The following is a 25,458-nucleotide window of genomic DNA, read 5'->3' on the forward strand; positions in this document are numbered from 1 at the left end:
CGTACAGAGGCCCATTATCAGCAACCATCACTCCTGTGTTCCAATGGCACGTTGTGTTAGCTAATCCAAGTTTATCATTTTAAAAGGCTAATTGATCATTAGAAAACCCTTTTGCAATTATGTTAACACAGATGAAAACTGTTGTCCTGATTAAAGAAGCAATAAAACTGGCCTTTAGACTAGAGCATCTGGAGCATCAGCATTTGTGGGTTCGATTACATGCTCAAAATGGCAAGAAGCAAAGACATTTCTTCTGAAACTCGTCAGTCTATTCTTGTTCTGAGAAATGAAGGTTATTCCATGCGAGAAATTGCCAAGAAACTGAGGATCTCATACAACGCTGTGAACTACTCCCTTTACAGAACAACACAAACAGTCTCTAACCAGAATAGAAAGAGGAATGGGAGGCCCCGGTGCACAACTGAGCAAGAGGACAAGTACATTAAGAGTGTCTAGTTTGAGAAACAGACGCCTCACAAGTCCTCAACTGGAAGCTTCATTAAATAGTACCCACAAAACACCAGTCTCAACATCAACAGTGAAGATGTGACTCCGGGATGCTGGCCTTCTAGGCAGAGTTCCTCTGTCCAGTGTCTGTCTTCTTTTGCCCATCTTAATCTTTTCTTTTTATTGGCCAGTCTGAGATATGGCTTTTTCTTTGTAACTCTGCCTAGAAGGCCAGCATCCCGGAGTCGCCTCTTCACTGTTGACGTTGAGACTGGTGTTTTGAGCCTGTAATCGAACCCACAAATGCTGATGCTCCAGATACTCAACTAGTCTAAATAAGGCCAGTTTTATTGCTTCTTTTATAAGAACAGTTTTCAGCTGTGCTAACATTGCATTTACATTTTACATTTACATTTACGTCATTTAGCAGACGCTCTTATCCAGAGCGACTTACAAATTGCATACATAATTGCAAAAGGGTTTTCTAATGATCAATTAGCCTTTTAAAATGATAACCTTGGATTAGCTAACACAACATGCCAAGGGTGCTTCAACATAATACTGAGTAAAGGGTCAAAATACCAATGTAAATATGATATTTCAGTTTTTAATTTTTAATATATTTGCAAAATTTCCTAAAAACCTGTTTTTTCTTTGGCATTATGGGGTATTGTGTGTAGATTGAAGAGGAAAAAAATCTATTTAATCAATTTTACAATAAGGCTGTAATGTAACAAAATGTGGAAAACGTCAAGGGGTCTGAATACTTTACGAATACACTGTATATACTGAGCAATATAGGTGTCTATAAAGATCACCATACTGTATATTCCAAACCGGGTTAGTGTTCCCCTGCAGGTCAAAGGTAGATACTGAATGTTCTAAAAGGTATTGGAATGAATGTGGAATATTAACTAACAGAGGTAGTATAGTGTCACCAGCCATAAGTAGGGAACATTGTGCCATTGTGTGTCTTACTCTGAGGTAATTCAATCTGCATGTTGATGTTTTCCTCTCCTCTAAAAACAGAGAGAAGTGGGAAGTTAATTAACCTAGTGACATTTAGACACATGAGCGTGGTGTGGAAAACATGTCCATCAGCCACTCGCATGCTTCCTGTTATTTTGGAGACAGTCTCAAAGCTCTAAATAGGTATGGGTCACTGGCCGTTGTTGAGTCTGAAATCACCGGTGCATGTGCCGAATATATACTTTCCCCAAAACAAAAACTATAACAAGGTCTCAATTGTTTGTAATCCATCTGGGTTGGGATGGCTCACATTCTGTCATGATCATTACTCTCCCACATACCCCAACTCCTCCAGATTCACCTTGGTCCCTGTATAGCTCTTAAGTTTGTGTTGTGTTGTCCTTTCCTGTCTTTGTGCCTTTTTTGTCCTCCTTTTTTCACCTGGATAAATTCACTATTTCCTGTCTTTTGTGGCGAGAGTAATTGCAGCTGGTTAAAAGGGCCTTTATTTTGATTGGATAATAAGGTCTCTGAGCGAGACAGACAGACAGTGCCACATACAGTAGACATAATGTTTGGGCCCTGTGTCCACCCACGTGTGGATGAGGTACACCTGTGTTTATTTGTGGGACTTTCAGTAAATAATGAGCGATTGGATAGTGGTGCCCTGGATGGCAGACGACTGCCAACTTCCTTCTGAATTGACACACTTAACCTCAGGGAGTGGTCTAGCTGAGGGGGTGGAGGGGAGTCTGGCCAAAATGTACTCTGCTAAAATACAACACAGGTCACACAGCTTGTCCAGGCCTACAGTTAACACAATTGCAACAGAAATGGGTTAAGCTTAACATAGGCCTATGATTTTTTAAAGTCTGGTTCACAAAATTTATATAAGACACTGAACTCCACTCTCACTTCTTTTAATTTAATTTTTTATTTCACCTTTATTTAACCAGGTAGGCCCGTTGAGAACAAGTTCTCATTTACAACTGCGACCTGGCCAAGATAAAGCAAAGCAGTGTGACACAAACAACACAGAGTTATACATGGAATAAACAAACATACAGTCAATAATACAATAGAGAAAGTCTATATACAGTGTGTACAAATGAGGTAGGTTAAGGGGGGTGAGGCAATAAATAGGCCATAGTGGCGAAATTATTACAGTATGGTCATTAAACACTGGCGTGATAGATGTGCAAAAGATGATATCACTTCTAATTACTACCTTTGTTTTGGCTTTTACAGTAGGAGGAGGGGTAGAGGATGGATGAGAGCACCTGGAAGACCCATCATGAGGGAGTTAGAGGCAGGTGATTGGAGGGTGGGAGACAGGAAGAAGTCCCCCGGGCCAGTCCAAACACCACGGATGGGGTCGTCTAAGGAGTACTGTGAACCAGGTGGTCTTGTCTAAGGGCAGGTGTTTGTTGTAATAATGTAGAACAAATTTGACTGGGTCAGTCCTGGAGAGGGTACTACCAAAATCAGGATAAGGAGGTTGAGCGGGGAGGTGTTGCTAGGATACTGTGCTGCTGTGGGCATATGGTCTGTCTGCTCCCCTTCTTCTCTTCCTCTCCCTTTCCCCCTCTGTTCGGGGATGAGGGGAACAGGGACAGTTGGGAAGTCATTAATCTCCATCAGGGTGACATGTCTGCACAGGATGGAAGGGAGAACCTGTTTCTCCTGCTCCGAGCTGACAATGGAGAACTGGGTGCATCCCAAATGGAATACTATTCCATAAATAGTGCACAACTTTTGACTAGGGCTCTCGTCAAATGTTGTGCACTATATATGGAATAGAGTGTTATTTGGTGCCATCGGCCTTTCATCCTGACAGATGGGTTTATAGAGTCCATTCTTGCCCATCCAAGCCCCAGAGGACTGCAGAGGTTGATACGTTTTAGGTTGATGTCATGGAGGAATGGGAACGAGCAGCCATTAGCCAGAGATGATCGGTGGTGTTTCAGAAGCCTGATACAGCTATCAACAGATCCAGATGCTTTCTAACCATAAATCAACCCCAAAACTATTGTTAAATGTTGGGATGATGTGGACTTGTGGACTATAGGACTGGGGTTGTATAAGGGAGATTTAAAAAGCATGTATGAGCTTTGCCGGAGCAGCCAAATTTACCCCCTCTGTTGTACCCCTCTGCGGAGTGTAATGCGGAAAGCAGAGTTTGATTGGGCATTAGTCGCTCAACATCTGCCACTCTGTTTACACTCATCAGCAGAGAGAAAGAAAGAGAGAGAAAGAGTCAGATGCTGTAATCTCAAAAACATTTCCCACTGATAGAGCCAGGTCTCTCTGACATGAATACACACTGTAAAAAACTGTAATGCATCAAGCTGCAATAGGATTGTGAGTTTGCTCAACATTTGGGCATATAGCTGAACCAACATAGAATTTTATGTTGAGTGAACATACAGTTCAATTTGAGAATATATTCAATCTAGGGATGCACCGATATGACATTTTTGGCCGATTTCGATATCCGATATTTTCCTTGCCAAAACATCCGATACCGATAACCGATATTGAACATTTTAGCAGCCTTTTAAGCATTCTAGTATAGTTAAATAGTTGAAATGCACTCACACACTGACCAAAAAGTTATTTTGTTGGCATTTACGTACAGTGGGGGGAAAAAGTATTTGATCCCCTGCTGATTTTGTACGTTTGCCCACTTACAAAGAAATTATCAGTCTATAATTTTAATGGTAGGTTTATTTGAACAGTGAGAGACAGAATAACAACAAAAAAATCCAGAAAAATGCATGTCAAAAATGTTATAAAATGATTTGCATTTTAATGAGGGAAATAAGTATTTGACCCCTCTGCAAAACATGACTTAGTACTTGGTGGCAAAACCCTTGTTGGCAATCACAGAGGTCAGACGTTTCTTGTAGTTGGCCACCAGGTTTGCACACATCTCAGGAGGGATTTTGTCCCACTCCTCTTTGCAGATCTTCTCCGAGTCATTAAGGTTTCGAGGCTGACGTTTGGCAACTCGAACCTTCAGCTCCCTCCACAGATTTTCTATGGGATTAAGGTCTGGAGACTGGCTAGGCCACTCCAGGACCTTAATGTGCTTCATCTTGAGCCACTCCTTTGTTGCCTTGGCTGTGTGTTTTGGGTCATTGTCATGCTGGAATACCCATCCACGACCCATTTTCAATGCCCTGGCTGAGGGAAGGAGGTTCTCACCCAATATTTGACGGTACATGGCCCCGTCCATCGTCCCTTTGACGCGGTGAAGTTGTCCTGTCCCCTTAACAGAAAAACACCCCCAAAGCATAATGTTTCCACCTCCATGTTTGACGGTGGAGATGGTGTTCTTGGGGTCATAGGCAGCATTCCTCCTCCTCCAAACACGGCGAGTTGAGTTGATGTCAAAGAGCTCCATTTTGGTCTCATCTGACCACAACGCTTTCACCAGTTGTCCTTTGAGTCATTCAGATGTTCATTGGCAAACTTCAGATGTGCATATATATGTATTCTTGAGCAGGGGGACCTTGCGGGCGCTGCAAGATTTCAGTCCTTCAGGGCGTAGTGTGTTACCAATTGTTTTCTTGGTGACTATGGTCCCAGCTGCCTTGAGATCATTGACAAGATCCTCCCGTGTAGTTCTGGGCTGATTCCTCACCGTTCTCATGATCATTGCAACTCCACGAGGTGAGATCTTGCATGGAACCCCAGGCCGAGGGATATTGACAGTTATTTTGTTTCTTCCATTTGCGTATTATCGCACCAAATGTTGTCACCTTCTCACCAAGCTGCTTGGCGATGGTCTTGTAGCCCATTCCAGCTTTGTGTAGGTCTACGATCTTGTCTCTGACATCCTTGGAGAGCTCTTTGGTCTTGGCCATGGTGGAGAGTTTGGAATCTGATTGATTGACTGCTTCTGTGGACAGGTGTCTTTTTTACAGGTAACAAGCTGTGGTTAGGAGCACTCCCTTTAAGAGTGTGCTCCTGATCTCAGCTCGTTACCTGTATAAAAGACACCTGGGAGCCAGAAATCTTTCTGATTGAGAGGGGGTCAAATACTTATTTCCCTCATAAAAATGCAAATCAATTTATAACATTTTTTGACATGCGATTTTCTGGATATTTTTGTTGTTATTCCGTCTCTCACTGTTCAAATAAACCTACCATTAAAATTATAGACTGATCCTTTCTTTGTCAGTGGGCAAACGTACAAAATCAGCAGGGGATCAAATACTTTTTTCCTCCACTGTATGTCCCCATTACCAGTAAAACATCATCAAAACCTAGATTTTTCACTTACTTGCTGTGCTGTGTCGTTGTTCATATGTTCAGTCGTTTCATTCTCAACCAGGATTTCATCATACATGTCAAGCAGTGAAGTTTCAGCTCTGTCTGTCTGTGGCCTCTATTCCACGGTGCACACTGTCACTGTGTCCATTTCCATCTTGTCCAGCTCAGCTGTGTCTAATATTTCACGTAAACCCTGTTTTTTTGTCTGCATCGAAGTAGCGGTCCTTGTACCTAGAATCGAGCATGGTGGCGACCCAGTAAAGAGGCTCAGAGAGAATGCCACCAAATCGCTTGTTCACAGCAGGTGTTTCAATGCCATGACAGATGGTATCATGTCTGATGCAGACGCAGTTGACGAGCTGATTTCTCGAATCAGTTGTCCGAATGGAGCTAGGTTTGTGTTCATGTTTCCAAGTTTCAAACATGTTCTCAAATGCCATTGAAATGGCAGCAGCAGTATGAGAACCAGCACATTCTTGAGCATGCAATGCGGCTTTCATCAGTACGAATCCTCATCGACTAACTGTGCTGTCAGACTCAGCATGCTCATGGTGCTGACATCTCTGGTCCAAATGTCAGTCGTTAAGCTAATAGCTGTGATGCCCATAGCAAGTAGCTCATGGATGTGAGTTTCAACAATACTGTGTAACTCCGGTAGGGCAACATCTGAAAAATAGCGCCTACTTGGTAGTGTGTACCAGGGCTCGAGGTGCTCGACCAGTCTGCGAAAGCCAACATTATCCACTACAGAGAATGGTTGATTGTCAAAGGCAATAAATTCCATTATCTTGGCGTTAATGGATTTTGCCTTTGAGTTGTCTTGCTGAAATGTTCTTACTCTTTCAAATGACTGCTCGACTTGTTGACTGCTCGATCCACACAGCAGACATTGTGGACTGGGTTAGGAATGCTGTGTTGCACGTGTAGCGCTATATTTTTCCGTGGTGTCATTACGTCATCTACCTATGTTATATAGGTATGCACATCAGCATTGACATCGGTTTTGCACATCGTCGTTAAATTAGACATCGGGCCGATGCCGATGTTGGCATTTTTAGCTAATATCGTCCGATTCCGATATGCTTACCGATATATGGTGCAGCCCTAATTTTACCTTATTTGCATATTTCCCAGAGTGCCTTGCCTTTTAAGTGAATTGTAGTTACCACCCATGACTGTATTTCTTAGCGACAGAGTCATGGTTGTTGTATTCAATGGTTTTACTGCCTAAGTGAATATATTATCTTTAAAATCTAATTATTTATGGCAATACCTTACATATATCATCAGGCCTTTCTTTAAGGGCCTAGTTACACCCTAACATGGTGGTCTGAAACTACTGGTTTACAGGCCACATCAAGCCTGCAAGTCACGTTATGTTGGCTTGCAAAGTAATGTGTAATTCCTATTGGAATCTAGGCAGAGAGAGGATAACAATCAATTGGAACTATTTAATCACCCACAACCTGCATCCAGAATGACTGCCAGGGCAAGGAAGATTTATTAATGAAACTACTTAAATCATATCAACTTAAACAGCCATTTCAGTACCGAGTGCAATAAGTCCAACTACTAACAGATTGGATTAGTAAAGAAAAATGTACATCATTTATGTTTGTGTAGCATAAGGTTAATCAACCAAACAAATTACATGCAAAAACAGGTATTGAAACAAACAATAATGAAAAATCTACCTGCAAGAGAGCATGCTGGGAAATATGATAATGATGGGCATGGTTTTCAGTTGTTTTGAGCAAACATTAATTTGTAATTTTACTCAACAAGCTTGTTCAAATTCGGCTGACTCAAGCAGAGTGTGTTGAGTAAACACACTTTAACACATCAGTTCATGTTCTCGTCCTTTTGAAGTCTACTCAACTCACATAATAATGCGATTAAATAATTGATTAAGTTAGGGCTGGCACAATTACCGTATATCCATGTAACTGACGGTTATGGATGAAGACCGTCATGAACAACGGATATAACCGTTAAAAAAAGGAACGTTGTTGTGTGGAACGAACAGCCGACTGTAGATGGGATGGCTGGGCATTCGTGCGGTTGAGTCTGTTTCGGCCATAACATGGACTCTTAACAAAGTGATGAAACTTTGTTGCTCCTTGCTGAAACAAACAAACGAGTCTTCGGTTTCCTAGGCAACAAACACCCCCAACAATGCAGCAGCAGCACACATAGAAATAGAATGAATAGAACTTAGAACCTCTAACCCTGCCAATTTCACTGTTAAAGTCACAGGTACACTCGCAATAGATGTGGTAAAGAGGTCAATCGAACTCGACCAAAACAGTGGAATTGCAATGGAAACCCATATGGGAAAGGGCCATGGGGTAAAGATCCCAAGTCTACTCATTGCCCTCCAGCAAAATGAGTCTACATTTAGGCTATTGTTTATACATTTGAAGTCGGAAGTTTACATACACTTAGGTTGGAGTCATTAAAACTCGTTTTTCAACCACTCCACAAATTTCTTGTTAACCAACTATAGTTTTGGTTAACAAGAATCAAAATGAATGACTGCCCAGAATCAGCCCAAGTACATCGGGCTGTTTCCATCTACCAGAATTCAGCCGACTTTGCCGGCATCTTACCAGAATCTCCCCAGAAGTGGCCCGATGCAAATTGAAATAAATCTATACAAAATTACCTGATTTAGTCATTTTAAATATTACTATTTTATACATACAAATTATACCCATCCACAAAAAAAAACATTTTGCGTCAGAGGAAACACCATACATCTGGTGAAAGTGTATGCGTTTAATGCTTATCAATTGCCTTGCACAAAGTATGAAAATACAAAAATACTACACAGGATTCTTAAAGAATTTCATTGAATAAAAAAAAAAAAATGATCACAGAAACAATGAGAAAATATGGAAAAATAACGAATGAAATGTTAATGATATAAAGTAGAGGTCAACCGATTTAATTGGAATGGCCGATCAATCAGGGCTGATTTCAAGTTTTCATAACAATCGGTAATCGGCAACCGATTTGCCGTTTAAATTTTTTATTTTTTTTTACACCTTTATTTAACTTGGCAAGTCAGATTAAGAACACATTCTTATTTTCAATGACGGCCTAGAAACGGGGGTTAACTGCCTTGCTCAGGGGCAGAACAACAGATTTTTACCTTGTCACCTCGGGGATTCGTTTTTGCAACCTTCCGGTTACTATTCCAACGCTCTAACCACCTGCCTTACATTGCACTCCACGAGGAGCCTGTGTGGCAGGCTGACTACCTGTTACGCAAGGGCAGCAAGAAGCCAAGGTAAGTTGCTAGCTAGCATTAAACTTATCTTATAAAAAACTATCAATCTTAACATAATCACTAGTTAACTACACATGGTTGATAATATTACTAGTTTATCTAACGTGTCCTGCGTTGCATATAATCGATGTGGTGCCTGTTAATTTCTCATCGAATCACAGCCTACTTCGACAAACGGGTGATGATTTAACAAGCGCATTTGCGAAAAAAGCACTGTCGTTGCACCAATGTACCTAACCATAAACATCAATGCCTTTCTTTAAAATCAATACACAGGTTTATATTTTTAAACCTGCATATTTAGTTAATATTGCCTGCTAACATGAATTTCTTATAACTAGGGAAGTTGTGTCACTTCTCTTGCGTTCTGTGCAAGCAGTCAGGGTATATACAGCAGTTTGGGCCGCCTGGCTCATTGCGAACTGTGTGAAGTCCATTTATTCCTAACAAAGGCCGTAATTAATTTGCCAGAATTGTACATAATTATGACATAACATTGAAGGTTGTGCAATGTAACAGGAATATTTAGACTTGCCACCCATTAGATAAAATACGGAATGGTTCCATATTTCACTGAAATAATAAACGTTTCTTTTTTCGAAATGATAGTTTCCGGATTCGACCATATTAATGACCAAAGGCTTGTATTTCTGTGTGTTATTATGTTATAATTAAGTCTATGATTTGATATTTGATAGAGCAGTCTGACTGAGCGATGGTAGGCAGCAGCAGGCTCGTAAGCATTCATTCAAACAGCACCTTCGTGCGTTTGCCAGCAGCTGGGATGTAAGCACATTGTGGGCCTGTTACAATACATAAATCATGACAGATTTAACGAATATCGACTTTGTTAGATCAGATTTGTTGACTGGTCAATGGAACGTTCCATTGACTCCTTTACCACATTTATGGCTGCCTGGTATTGTGACGCAATAATTTCCATGGTAATGTAGAATGTTCATTCAAATGATGTTAACTGATGTGGCTCATGCAATGGAATGTATTTTTTCTAATGATGGTTGAGTTGAATTAACAGATCACAGCACACATTTTAGCACATATTTTACTTCCTGCTTTGCTCCTATGGGTACAATGGTCATCAGTCCACCCATTATGCCATCATTGACTTGAATGGGGATGCCCTTTCTATTAATTATATTTCAATTCCAGTCAGGAGCGGAGGAGAGGAGAAAATGTAGGAAAGAAATGTATATATATATATATACAGTACCAGTCAAACGTTTGGACACACCTTCTTTTTCTTTATTTTCACTATTTTCTATAATATAATAATAGTGAAGACATCAGAACTATGAAATAACACATATGGAATCATGTAGTAAAGTGTTGAACAAATCAAAATATATTTTACATTTGAGATTCTTCAAAGTAGCCACCCTTTGCCTTGATGACAGCTTTGCACACTCTTGGCATTCTCTCAACCAGCTTCATGAGGAATGCTTTTCCAACAGTTTTGAAGGAGTTCCCACATATGTTGAGCACTTGTTGGCTGCTTTTCCAAACCATCTCAATTGGGTTGAGGTTGGTTGATTGTGGAGGCCAGGTCATCTGATGCAGCACTCCATCACTCTCCTTGGTCAAATAGCCCTTACACAGCCTGGAGGTGTGTTGAGTCATTGTCCTGTTGAAAAACAAATGGTAGTCCCACTAAGCTCAAACCAGATGGAATAGCGTATCGCTGCAGAATGCTGTGTTAGCCATGCTGGTTAAGTGTGCCTTGAATTCTAAATAAATCACTGACAAGTGTCACCAGCAAAGCACCCCCACACCATCACACCTCCTCCTCCATGCTTCACAGTGGGAACCACACATGCGGAGATCATCCGTTCACCTACTCTGCATCTCACAAACTTTAACACATTAACTCAAATGTTTGTCCTTTTGAAGTCTTCTCAATTCACAGAATAATGCTGATTAAGCAATTGGTTAAGTAGCCTTTTTTACAGTGCACTCTCAGGCCTGTTGAAGTCACTCTCTTTCTCTTTTCTCCTCACTACCCTTTCTACTGCTGCTAGGAGGGGCAACAAGCCCTACTGGGTTTGTCACTGAGTGATACAGTTGCATATATTTCCCCTGACATGACTTCACTAACTCCTGCATGACGTAATGCTACATAGTAAATCAATCAAAAACATAGAACTGTTTGAAGGACACCTTTTTATCAATTTATGACAGTCACCCGAGCCCCAGATTAACTCTGACATGAGCTCTCATATATAACCCACACTTTCTATCTAACTGAATGGGTATTACTGTTAAAGTGACTGTTTCTGTAGGCATGTTTAGGGCATGTTAAGAGTGAGAGGATATGGCCTTTGGTCCTTTGCCTCCTCTCTTCTCCCCCAGGCCCTCCACACCCCTCCTGTCCTGTGCTTATTTCTGGCTCTTCTCAGGAGAGTCATTGGAATGTCTGCAGCTCAGGAACTGACTACATAAATAATGAGAGAGGTCCTGGGTGTAGCTTTCCTGAGTGACCAGAACAGCCAAGGGTGTGGACGGCACTGGACGGTTTGTTCATTTGTGGACAAACACTTCAGGCCAGGCCATGAATAGTTCATACACAGACCACCAGAGCAGTAGATTGTGTGTCTTTTTCTGTGTGTGTGTGTCAAGAGCACTATGTATTTAACCTGGTTGTTTATATGTGCTTGTGTCTATTGACCTATTGTTCCATTATGCCGTGCTGTTCTGCTCTTAGGCACTACCATGGATGAATAATATATGGGCACCATAAACTCTTGACACTAAATGGATGTCCATCAAATAGAGCCCCAGGGCTGCTGATGTAGTGATGGGGAGATACCTTACACACACACACACACACACACACACACACACACACACACACACACACACACACACACACACACACACACACACACACACACACACACATACACACACACACACACACACGCTTATTACCTCAAGACCTGGCTTGCAGTGTCAGGTGACAGTACAGATCCTTGAAAAATGCAGGGCCATGTGAGAGGCCTCTAAATATAGATGTGCTTCTATTACTGCTATTACTTCTGTTACTGCTCCCCTTCGCACTTTAATTGTAAGAATTAAACACTGCACGGTATCGTGGCACCACTACCACTAACAACACAGAAACCCTACCTACTTAAAATAATCTATGTGCCTTTAATGAACTATTTGAAGTTGGAGATAAAAAGGTTGTTCTATATTTCTAGCTACGCTTGGAACTAGATAATGAGATGTCTATTGAGACGCAAGTTGACTTTGCCACTGGGCAAACTCCAACGAGTCCCATTATATATCAATGTGGGGAAGGTTGAATGGTTCTGCCCAGTAGCTGGCTACGCAAGATATTTTGGGACCTGTTCCAAAAAGGCTGGCAGGGAAAATGTCAGATTTTTCATTATTTCTAGGGCAACAATGGCTATTGGCTACCGCTGTACAATGTACAATCAATAATATGTGCCTTATCATAGCCGTTCCATGATCTCTCAGGGACACAATGGCATGAAGAGTGAGCCAAACCGTTGTTGAGGTTCACTGACCAAATAGTAGCCGTTCACACACACAGAAGCGGATGTAGTGGTGTGAATCAATAATGTTGTCTTGTCACAGAGTGACATGTGAGCCATGGGGGGGGGGGAGCAGATGGCCCCATGGCGATACAGCTCCACGACAGCCACGACAGCCCAGTCCAGCCTTCACTGCTGGGGAAATCCCACGAGCCACTGGGCAACACTGGCCATTACCAAACAGCATGGCATTATTGACATTTCCTTGAAATACTGAACAGAGTATGCCTCCAAAAGACATTGGGGTGATTGGTAAATTAACACGGTAGTGTTGTGCAGTACTTGGACATCTGAAGAAATCATTTTCTGCTCTTTCTCCATGTGATTTCATGAAATAGAGGAAACTCTCCTCCAGAAAATTGGTTATCGTTGATGGCCAAAACTAGGTCAATCACTGTGACTTTTTAGGTGATTGACTGATTGACTGCTTAATTGATTGATTTGACAACTTGAGAGATTAATGTTGGTGTCATTAAGGAGGATGCATCTAACCTTGCAAAAACATTCACCTTCAAGTTGTGTTACACAGGAATGTTAAATGGAGGCTAGAACGATCCCTTTTTCTCCTTCGGACTGAAAAAAATACAGAGGAAAGAATGTCAATGCTTGTATGAGAAAGACCTTGGGACCGATAGATGAGCATTTTAGCACTTTTAAGCTGGCAGCTTTGGCATGGTGACAGTAGCAGCTTGTGATTTCTGGCGGGCTTTCCCCCCTCCCCCCTCTGACAGTAACCTTTGATGGCGGCTGATTGGTTTTGAAGTGTGGGGAAAGTGATGTACGTGTGATGTCAAAGAGATGAAAGCTTCCCGGTACAGCAACAGTACACCAAGTTATAGTACAGAGATCAGGTAAACTCCACTCACGTAAACTTCTTGTGCATGTCTTTGCTCACCCACAGTACAAGTAGATCCTATCAGATTGAAGAAGAGAACATTCCTTTTGTTGGTACCCTCAGGCTCTTAGAAGATGTCTACTGCATTTAGAGCAACTGATGTGAATCTCTCCACTATGCTCTATTCTGAAGGGTGTAGATTATGTTAAATTTGCAATATGTAAGTAACGTTTTGGGAACCCAACCCAATCCTCATAGAAATGTGAGTTATAGATATGTCATTCTAATTGAAAGCAAGTCTAAGAAGCTGTAGATCTGTTCTATGTGCACTATTTCTTTGCTTCCCATTGTTAAGTTTTGTTTTTGCGTCTTTTCATTTCGGGTTTTGTACACCAGCTTCAAACAGCTGAAAATACAATATTTTTTCTTATAGAAAATATATTTGACAGTGGTTTAAATGGTGCAATGATTTTCTACACTATACTTGCTTGTTTTGCCACTTACACTGAAATTCGGCGAACTATTAGAATTTTAGAAACCAGGAAATGGCAGAACAATTTCTGCATAGTGCATATTTAATCTAGGACTCTTGCCATTGTCAAGAGGAGGGTGGAGGAGTGGAGGGGATAGACTCTGCCACTGCAGTATTATGATGATGGCAGCACTACCTGTCCCCTCTATGTTGCACTGGTCTGTTCAGCATGCGGCTTAAGACACAGAGGAACTTCATACAGCCTTGTTATAACTAGATCCAGTTATGAAGTGCCCCTGTTTGCTTGTTAGGACCAAACAAGAAGAATACGAACAGCCCATAGACACGTCTAGACAGGGTTTACGGCCATGAATATTACCAAGACAAGTTCATTAAGTCAGTAATAAGACCCATAAAAGGGTTTAATTTATATTCTCAGCTATTTTATGACACTTAGTGGTGAGCAGCAGTGTTTCAAAGGAAAAACAACCAATGTAATGAAGAAAGAAACCAATATCCTTTCTCTTTTAAATGTTGTTGACTTCCCAGAGGGCCGTGCGTTAGGTCACAAGTACAGAACACAGTACAGAACACTCAAGGAGCTCATGACACATCTTTTGATTTATATTCTGACTAGAGAAAACACACAACATCAGTTGGCTACTCATTTGGCTTGTTCTATCATCCCACTATCTATCTATCCATCCATCCTGACATTCATAGTGGCTTAATTACAGGATTACAGGACCACAGGCTAAACAGGAGCTCCATCCTCCACCACATCACACAGGCACTGTGGTCCTCTTGCCTAGGGAGGGGCAGCCCTCTGCCAAGCATCCAGACACACAAGCTGCGGGACCAGAAAGAGACAGCTTGTGCCATGCCAGGGCAATGGGTGGCATGGCCAGTGAGAGATGGATGGCTTAATACCAGGGTAAAGGCTTGGCACAGCCAGAAAGGGACGGCATATAGGTTCAGGGTAAATGGTGGCAGTATATGGTTAACTGATGCCAAAACAGAGAATTGGAACACACTTCTCACTGAGCACAGACGTAAATGAATTGTCTATACAATGGTATGACGTGGAAACAACATTGATTTAACCAGTGTGTGCCTAGTGGGTTGTGTAATGTACTGTATGTCCAACTTGTTTTTCAATGTCAAAAGTCATCTGACACGAGTCATCTGTTTCCTCTCAGTTTCATCTGCTGATAACAAACTGGCAATAATTACATTAACACATTATGACTTATAATCAGAAAATTTATTGTGGACCCAATGCAGTCTCAATTTCAGTTCTCCAAATTAGGAAGCAATTTGAATTAACACTTGGTCTGAGAAAAGCAAACATTTTAGTTGAGATATTTTCAGTTTTTGCAAGATGTTCTCAGTTTTAGCGCTCTTTATTTGGCCTCTAAATAGACAGCCAATAGGCAGTTTGTTGCCAATCCATTGACATATCCCGTGGATTCTTACGTGTCTAACAGGGAGCAGGGAGCTGTTGAGAAAATGCTTCAAACCTCACTCTATTGTGAAAGTGACACCCACCCTGTTAGCTAGCTCTCCACACTTCTTCACACTAGACTTATAATGTCACAATAGACCATTTATTGTCATTCATCAGACGAGCTGGGCCTGTTTCCGTTATGACTCTCTTCACATAGACATTGAAGGTCACTGTCCCGATAGGCTCCTTTAAATTGTGTTATGCTCGCTCCAATGAGTAGTTAATGGAGAAATTTCTAACCAAAGGGAGAAGACTATTCAGGTTTTTGGTTGCAGCAGAAGAAAATTGCACCAAGGCTAAGGAAATAAGAGTCAAATATGTACTCAGTGTAGTGTAACTTTCTTTCCTTGCTGCTTTTTATTCTCTTGATACACCAAACCAGACCATCGAGGAGTGTTGGCCTGCTTTGAACTGGAGCGTATCATGTTTTATTGTGTAATTCTGCTGTAGTGGTTAGCTAAGCGATGTTCTTCATGGACAGCAAGCTAGCTAACTCATCTGAGGGAGGAAGGCAGTAAGACTTGCTTATCTAAAGGGTGAATAGTTATCATATCAGCCCCCTCAGCTCAGACACACAGTTGAGTTGTTTGTCTCCTCATATCAATGCATTTTTCTCATTCCTTTCCCTTGGCCTGGGATTAAAATCAGCTGGTTGCTGAAGACAGAGTGAGAGTGGTTGGTGAACTTATCCCTTGTTTCCCAGGCGGAAGGCGAGGGGGGGGTGAGGTATTTTGTTTTAGCAAGGAACATAGAATTTGTTTGCTTTGGCATTATGGACATCGTTTGCACTGATGTTAACAGAGTTTCTGTCAATATTGGACAACTGAATAAGTATTGCTTTGGTCAAGCTTATGTCTTTCCAGATAGCATAGAAAGAGGGCCGAAGGGCATAGCAAACACTGGCAGGTTGAAACTCAGTCTGAAGATTGTTTTATGTGAAACACATTCTTACTCCCCCATCCCCCGTTTGACTATGACCTCATGTTCCGAGAAGGAGAGACAGCTTTGTCACGCATTCCAGAATCCCAGTCTGCGGGAAATCGCCAACTTCTGTGGGCAGACCCTCAGCTTTCCAAAATTCCCTTCCCTTATTCCTAGTGCACTACTTTTGACCAGGGCCCGCACTATATAAGGAATAGGGTTCCATTTCAGAAACAGGTCTAGTGAATCTCAGCTCATCTCCTCACCACATCAAAGCTGTTCCAGAGGGAGAGCCTACTTCATGATGATTATTGTTTTACCTGACAATAACTGGTCATCTGAGATCCTAGAACCTCATCCTAGACGGTGGCCTCTCTCATTTACAGATCCCAAAAGGTGAACCTGAAACCACAGCCTCATGTACACCAGTCACATCAGGTAAACTGCTCCCTCTGCTATCTTGTTGCCAAAACTGACGAGAGATCATTACAGGCTTGCTCTGCATTACAAGACATCGCTGTAATGAAAGGAGACACTCAGTGATACAGCGGCTGTCTATCTTTGATGTTCTAGCTATTACTTTCTCCTACACTGACTTACAAGTCTTTGTTGGATGATGATCATGTGGGCTACTTACCAAACCTCATAAACGGAGGGAATATAAGTAACTTACTCTTGATTTCATTTACTATGGTAAGCAAACACCACACTACCTTTTGAGTGTGTATAAAAAACATACAGTACCAGTCAAAAGTTTGGACACACCTACTCATTCAAGGGGTTTTCTTTATTTTGACTATTTTCTACATTGTAGAATAATAGTGAAGACATTAAAACGATGAAATAACACATATGGAATCATGTAGTAACCAAAAAAGGGCTAAACAAATTTTGATTCTTCAAAGTAGCCACCCTTTGCCTTGATGAAAACTTTGCACACTCTTGGCATTCTCACAACCAGCTTCACCTGGAATGCTTTTCCAATAGTCTTGAAGGAGTTCCCAAGTATGCTGAGCACTTGTTGGCTGCTTTTCCTTCATTCTGTGGTCCAACTCATCCCAAACCATCTCAATTTGGTTGAGGTCGGGTGATTGTGGAGGCCAGGTCATCTGATGCAGCACTCCATCACTCTCCTGGAGGTGTGTTGGGTCATTGTCCTGTTGAAAAACAAATGATAGTCCCCACTAAGCGCAAACCAGATGGCATGGTGCATCGCTGCAGAATGCTGTGGTAGCCATGCTGGTTAAGTGTGCCTTGAATTCTAAATAAATCACAAACCGTTTCACCAGCAAAGCACCCCCACACCATAACACCTCCTCCATGTGTCACGGTGGGAACCACACATGCAGAGATTATGCGTTCACCTACTCTGCGTCTCACAAAGACACGGCGGTTGGAACCAAAAATCGCAAATTTGGACTTATCAGACCAAAGGACAGATTTCCACCAGTCTAATGTCCATTGCTCGTGAATCTTAGCCCAAGCAAGTCCCTTCTTATTATTGGTGTCCTTTAGTAGTGGTTTCTTTGCAGCAATTAGACCATTAAGGCCTGCTTCACGCAGTCTCCTCTGAACAGTTGATGTTGAGATGTGTGTGTTACTTGAACTCTGTGAAGCATTTATTTGGCCTGCAATTTCTGAGACTGGTAACTCTAATGAATTTATCCTCTGCAGCAGAGGTAACTCTGGGTCTTCCATTCCTGTGGCGGTCCTCATGAGTGCCAGTTTCATCATAGCGCTTGATGGTTTTTGCGACTGCACTTGAAGAAATGTTCAAAGTTCTTGACATTTTCCATATTGACTGACCTTCATGTCTTAAAGTAATGACAGACAGTCGTTTCTCTTTGCTTATTTGAGCTGTTCTTGCCATAATATGGACTTGGTCTTTTACCAAATAAGGCTGTCTTTTGTATACTAGCCCTACCTTGTCACAACAAAACTGATTGGTTCAAACACATTAAGAAGGAAATAAATTCCACAAATTCCAGGTGATTACCTCATGACGGTGGTTAAGAGAATGCAAAGGGTGTGCAAAGCTGTTATCAAGGCAAAGGGTGGCTACTTTGAATAATCTCAAATATAAGTTATATTTGTATTTGTTTAACACTTTTTTGGTTACTACATGATTCCATATGTGTTATTTCATAGTTTTGATGTCTTCACTATTATTCTACAAATAGTAAACAATAAAGAAAAACCCTTGAATTAGTAGGTCTGTCCAAACTTTTGACTGGTACTGTATATTACAAGCTGTTTGTATTAAGTTGCATAAGCTATCTTTGAATGTGAACTGCATGTGTAGTCTATTTGCTAGCCTCACTGGTTATAGGTAGGCCTACAAACCCTAAACACTCTAGCAGATCATAGCCCACCCTAGCTCGAGCTCACTCCAGCTGTGCCTCCACCCTTTCTCCATGGTATTAGTTTGAGTGTTTAGCTAGCCTGGAGGCCTCCCTTAGTTACAGGAACATATTACAGCCTCTTTGATTTGGCCATGGACCATGGCTGGCTTATTGCAGCAGAGAAAGCATACAGCCTCAAACCAGACAGTGATGTCATCTCCACACTTGCCCCACAGGAAGTGATCTCACAGCAAATTATCTACTGAGGGTTTAGCCAGGGGCACTCTTAGCGGAGTTGCTAACAACCGGATGCGTCCGGTTTTCAGGAATACAGCTAATTCAACTTAGCTTCCTTATCCACTGAAAACCGGATGTGGGAACTCCGCTCAGGTGTTTATTTTATGCCTGCTAAGTTAGATTAAGCCAGAGAACACTTATTGTTTCCCATAAGTCAGGGGCCTCGAAATCGTGATTTATTTTAGGTGTCCACATTTAGCACTGTTACTGCTTATAAGTTGTGTAATACGCATCAATGACCATACAAGAGAAGCATACGGGGACGGTGTGCTGTGTGGTCTGAAGGACGGACCGGGATTAGTGGATAAGTCCTTAAAGGCATGAGGAGAGTGTGGTGGAGCCCCTGTCACAGGAAATGTACTTCTCCCACAGGGCGTACTTGTCACAACGGAAGCCACAGGCCACCTGGGAATCTTCTAGTTCCCACGGTCTGTGAGGCCGTATCAGGCCCTCCATCTGAACTACACTGGGGCTTGGCCATGGCTGGGTTGGCTCCCACGCTCACTCAGTTGCCGCGGTGTTGTGTCAATCATTTTGGATCCAGCCCCCTTGTTGTGCTATCGTTCCTGAATTTAGGCTGATAGCGAGTTGGCAGGAAATGAGGAGTGCAGAGTGGAACTGGGAACAAGCAGCTCTAGCTCTAGAACCTTGTTTCTAATCATTTCTTGAACAATTTATGACGTCTAGTGATTCAGATACCACACATACCACTTTGGTGTACTGAGTACCTCTTTCCAAGATTGCTTTCACTTGTCCAAGTGAATGATAAAAAATAAAAAATAAGTTCATGCACCTAACCCAGGCAAAGAGACCATAGTTGACTGATTTTAGGTGGTTCCCATGGTTTGATTGTAAAAGCCAACAGACGTCATCGCAAAGCAAGCTATCAGTCCATCCACTCTGCTGGGCATCCAGCAAAATACACAAAAAGTGGCAGTCTTCCTGTACTCATGCCCACACCACCACCCCCAACCTCACTCATCCTCCCCCCCTTCCCCCGGGGGGAAGTACATGGTGACTCAGCTACCCTGTTCTGTTCCATTTTCTCCTTTCCTCCTCACACATCATCGCTGGCCTTTTAAACAGCCAAAGCTCCAGAGATGGGGAGATGAGAGAGAGCAGCTTTATTAGATTCGGCAGCAACTGCCCTCAGCCCTGACCTGGCCATCCAGCCTGCTGTTATTTATAGCAGTGAGAGAGACTAGCAGTGGCATAGCTGCAGGAAGTAGGGGTGCTGGAGGTGCTGCAGCACCCTCTGATAAATTTGTACAGAAATCAATACAATTATTCAAAATACTAGGGACACAATTTGGGCAGCAAGCTCCATAGAAATATAATCCATAGAAGGGCCTCGGAACCTCTCACCCTGGCAATTTGACTGGTAAACTCAAGAGTACACTCACAATGGCTGCCAGTCCTGACTTGATGGGCACGTCCGTTGTATGGATTATGTTTCTATGCTTGCGGATGTCAGTGAACAACAGCTACAATCGTCTTTTCGTAAATTTCTAAATACAGTCGCGGGAAAAAACGTTGTTTGGGAAGCAAATGCCTACGACTGAAAAGAGAAGACTAGTCTAATCTGTCTGTAGAACCTACCAAAACAGTTTTCATAGTAGCCTAGAGATATTGGCATGAGCACATCGCCCATCACCAGTGACAAAACGTATACATATTCATGCTATCTTTGTCTTTGGGTGAGTCAGTGTCACTGGAAGGTTTATTTAATAGCCTATACTGTTAATAGACTATTATATTTCCACCTAATATTGTATAGTCTGTGTCTCCCATCTTTTCATTGGCCTGAGCTAATGATTGCGTTCACCACACAGCATCCCGGAGTCGCCTCTTCACTGTTGACGTTGAGACTGGTGTTTTGCGGGTACTATTTAAAGAAGCTGCCAGTTGAGGACTTGTGAGGCGTCTGTTTCTCAAACTAGACACTCTAAAACAAGGACATTTCGAAGTGACCCCAAACTTTTGAACAGAAGTGTATATATATTTACTGTATATATATATGGTCCCAGCGGTCTAAGGCACCTCATCACATTACTGAGGCGCCACTACAGCCTGGGGTTCCCAAGCTGTGTCACAGCCTACCGTGACCGGGATTCCCATAGGGCAGCACACAACTGGCCCAGTGCCATCCAGGTTAGGGGAGAGGGTTTTGCCTGGGGGCTTTCCTTCGCTCATCGTGCTCTCGCGACTCCTTGTGGTGGGCCAGGCACCTACAAGCTGACTGTAGTCATCAGTCAAACGGTGTTTCCTCCGACTCATTGGTGCGGCTCACTTCCGTGTTAAGTGAGTAGTGTGTTAAGAAGTAGTGTGACTAGGCGGGTCATGTTTCGGAGCCGATTGAGGAGTTGCAGCAATGAGACAAGGTCATACTGTAACTACCAATCAGGGAGAAATTTAGGTTAAAAGCACACAAAATGTAATAATTTTTTTTTTTTCAATTTTTTTTTCAAATTATATCGTTTTATAGATACACCTCTCCTGAATCGAACCACGTTGTCCGATTTCAAAAAGGCTTTACAGCAAAAGTAAAACATTAGATTATGTTAGAGGAGTATATCGTAAAAGTAGCCACATAGCCATTTTCCGACCAACCACATGCATCACAAATAACCAAAAAACAGCTAAATGCAGCACTAACCTTTGACAATCTTCATCAGATGACACACCTAGGACATCATGTTACACAATACATGCATTCTTTTGTTCGATAAAGTTCATATTTATATATAAAAACAGCATTTTACATCGGTGCGTAACGTTGACTAACTATTTTCCCTCAAATGCATCCGATGAAACAGCGCTACAATTTACTAAATTACTATTCGAAAACATTTATAAAATGTAATATTGTCATTCTAAGATTTATAGATGAATATCTCTTGAAAGCACCTGTAATGCCAGATTTAAAAATAACTTTACTGGGTAATCACACTTTGCGATAAAAGGGGATGCGATACTCAGAACAATAGGCTAGCAATACTGGTCAGCGCCATCTTGGAACAATCGCATATCAAATCTAGTCTTGTATACTATTGTCAATAATCCCTTACCTTTGATTAGCTTCATCCTTAGGCACTTCCAGAAATCCCAGGTCCACAACAAATGTATTTTCGTTCGAAAAAGTTCATCCTTTATGTTCCATTAGCTTGTTGTTGTTAGCGCGTTCTGAAGGCTGCACCAAAAGTTCCGACGTGCACGGGGCTACTCTTTCAACAAAATGCATTTTTTTCTTATTTAGGTTCGTTCAAACATGTCAAACGTTGTATAACATAAATCTTTAGGGCCTTTTTCAACTAGAGCTCCAATAAGATTCGAGGGGGACGATTGCATTGTGTTTCAAAACGTTTCGAAAGGGGAGGGTAGCTAGGGGCGCCGGCGTCATAATGGTGATGGCCCTCTCCGTGTGACCATGTTCCACAGCGTGTCATTCTGTCAGTTTTCACAGTAGGAGACTCAAATCACTTTGTAAAGACTGGGGACATCTAGTGGAAGCAATAGGAAGTGCTCAATGAACCATAGCTCACGGTGTGATTAATAGGCAACGTGATGAAGTTGAGTCCGCAATTCAGAATTCCACTTCCTGTTTCGATCTGTCTCGGGATTTTGACTGCCATATGAGTTCTGTTATACTCACAGACACCATTCAAACAGTTTTAGAAACTTTAGGGTGTTTTCTATCCACAAGTATTAATTATATGCATATCCTAGTTTCTGAGTTTGAGTAGTAGGCCGTTTAAAATGGGCACGAATTGTTTTCAAAATGCGCTGTGGCGCCCCCTATCCTAGGCGACCGTCAAGAGGTTAATGTTCTGACTGTATCTTTTTTTTGTGTGCCTTATTTGCATAAATACCTGGGCGTATTTGCATATATGATACCTTAACATAAAGGGGAGGAACAGGGATGCAACCACCAAACACCTTCTCTGACTACCTTACCTGTACACACCTGTGCTGTCTAGACTGCCTCATTAATTACTGTTGTCCTGTTCTCTTGCATAATTAAATAAGTGTGTCAATAGCAGGGTACCCTCGGATTAATAATCAACACGCTTAGCACTAGATTTCACCTATCTAAACATACTTTACATTGTTTGAGAGATCAAACATAAGGTCGCTATAATCGAAAGTTGCTTTCATTTCAGCGCATCTCATTTTAAAATATTTCAACTGTATCAAATTAAAGGTATCCACATGGTTACATTGCTCAAAGATGTCTCATACAATGGATTCTATAACAATACAGGATCCACTATAATCAAATTATACTGGAGTTCAGTCAAGGCTAATAAAGGTTATTTGTAGAAATAAAAAATGTCAATATTTGTACAATTCCAGTGGAATAAATATTGTCGATATAAATGTTTTTCCTCATAGTCCTGCACTATCGGACCACCATTTTATTACGTTTGTAATTACAACAAATAATCTACTCAGACGCCAATCAAGGATTATCAAAAGTCACGCTATAAGTTCTCGGACAAGCCAAAGATTCCTTCCAGACTCCCTCCACCTACCCAAGGACGTTGTAGTACAAAAATCAGTTAACCACCTAACCAAAGATCTAAATGTAACCTTGCGTAACACCCTAGATGCAGTAGCACCTCTAAAAACAACAAATATTTCTCACAAGAAATTTGCTCCCTGGTATACAGAAAATACCCGAGCTCTGAAGCAAGCTTCCAGAAAATTGGAACGGAAATGACGCTCCACTGAACTGTAAGTCTTCCAACTAGCTTTTAAAGACTACTTTTCCAACCTTATTGAGGATAATAAAAACAATCCAAAATGTATTTTTGATACTGTCGCAAAGCTAACTAAAAAGCCGTATTCCCCAAGAGAGGATGGCCTTCTCTTCAGCAGTGATGAATTCATGAACTTCTTCGACGAAAAGATCATGATCATTAGAAAGCAAATTACGGACTCTTTTTTGAATCTGCGTATTTCTCCAAAACTCAGTTGTCCTGAGTCTGCACAGACCTGCCAGGACCTAGGATCAATGGAGACACTCAAGTTTTTTAATCCTGTATCTCTCAACACATTCACAAAAATAGTCATGCCTCTAAACCTTCCAGCTGCCTACTGGACCCTATTCCAACTAAACTACTGAAAGAGCTACTTCCTGTGCTTGACCCTCCTATGTTGAACATAATAAATGTCTCCCTATCCTCCGGATGTGTACCAAACTCACTAAAAGTGGCAGTAATAAAGCCTCTCCTGAAAAACCAAAACCTTGACCCGAAAAATTAAAAATACTATTAATGGATACAAATAATGGATTACAAAAGGCTCCAGTCTGGTTTTAGACCCCATCATAGTACTGAGACTGCACTCGTGAAGGTGTCTCTCTTTGTCTCGACCTCACCTGCTGTCTTGACCTCTGAATGCTCAGCTATGAAAAGCCAACTGATATTTTACTCCTGAAGTGCTGACCTGTTGCAACCTCTAGTCCACAACCACTGTGATTATTATTTGACCCTGCTCTTCATCTATGAACGTTTGAACGCCTTGAAGAACGATCTGGCCTCCACCCGGCACACCCAGAAGAGGACTGGCCACCCCTTAGAACCTGGCTCCACTCTAGGTTTCTTCCTAGGTTCCTGCCTTTCTTTGGAGTTTTTCCTAGCCACCGTGCTTCTACATCTGCATTGCTTGCTGTTTGGGGTTTTAAGCTGGGTTTCTGTACAAGCACTTTGTGACATCTGCTGATGTAAACACAGCTTTATAAATACATTTGATAAGATAATGAAAGAGCCAGCTATGTCTGTCATCCACCTACCTTAATAGGATCTGATTTCACTCTTGTTTTCTGAGCACTGAACAACATAAATCCAGAATGTGCTTTAGGCCTAGAGAGTTACTCCTCTCCTGACTCCTGTAAAACAATATGTCACATGCATAAAGCGTAGAAAATAGATTTCTCCTGGCCTGCTGGTGGAGTTAAACAATTTTTAATGGAGATGATCAAAATGAGAACTGTCATTGACAGCCTATGGTGATTTACTGGGCTATCACGTTACATGTTCCAGGAGAGAAGGAGAAGACCCGTGGGCGCTCACTGTTTTGTAAACACACCGATGCTGCTGACATATTTGAATATTTATGAGAATCAGCAGGGCCATTTGCAGGTTATTTTGGAGGCAGGAGAGTTTTTTTTTACCTTTATTTCAACAAGGAACACAGACTGAGACCAAGGTCTCTTTTACAGCTGGGCCCTGCGTATGCATGTTTACACATACAGTTTAGGTACAATGATTAAAAAACTAAACAAGACAAACAAAATGATCACAGATAACACAAAAGAATACAGCAACAGATTACATTTACACATAGGTAATTACCCTAACAGTAAAAGAACTTGCATGACACGAAACAGTTACAAGCAATACAAAAATAAAAATCCTCCAATAAATATTTAAAATGGGCAAGGGGGACAAGAGTCTCAAGTTTAAGTTTAGTCTGCAAGCTATTCCATAGGCAAGGAGCATAACAGGAAAAGGCAGCCATA

General features: G+C 41.7%; 1 protein-coding gene across 2 annotated transcripts in view; it reads left to right on the forward strand.

The window, feature by feature from the left end:
* The window catches only part of LOC115169669 (apoptosis regulator Bcl-2), a 54,824-nt gene that overhangs the window by 11,318 nt on the left and 18,048 nt on the right, over nt 1–25,458 (forward strand). Inside the window, exon 2 of one of the 2 annotated variants that reach the window (XM_029725530.1) lies at nt 2,665–3,660. The exons of the other annotated variant lie outside the window; for it this stretch is intronic. Coding sequence (XP_029581390.1) covers nt 2,665–2,667 — 3 coding nt within the window. The 3' untranslated portion in view covers nt 2,668–3,660. Of the gene's footprint in view, nt 1–2,664; nt 3,661–25,458 lie in introns of those variants that run through there. 2 annotated transcript variants of the gene reach the window in all.

The sequence above is a fragment of the Salmo trutta genome, chromosome 31 (assembly GCF_901001165.1).
Source record: "Salmo trutta chromosome 31, fSalTru1.1, whole genome shotgun sequence".
Lineage (NCBI taxonomy): Eukaryota > Metazoa > Chordata > Actinopteri > Salmoniformes > Salmonidae > Salmo > Salmo trutta.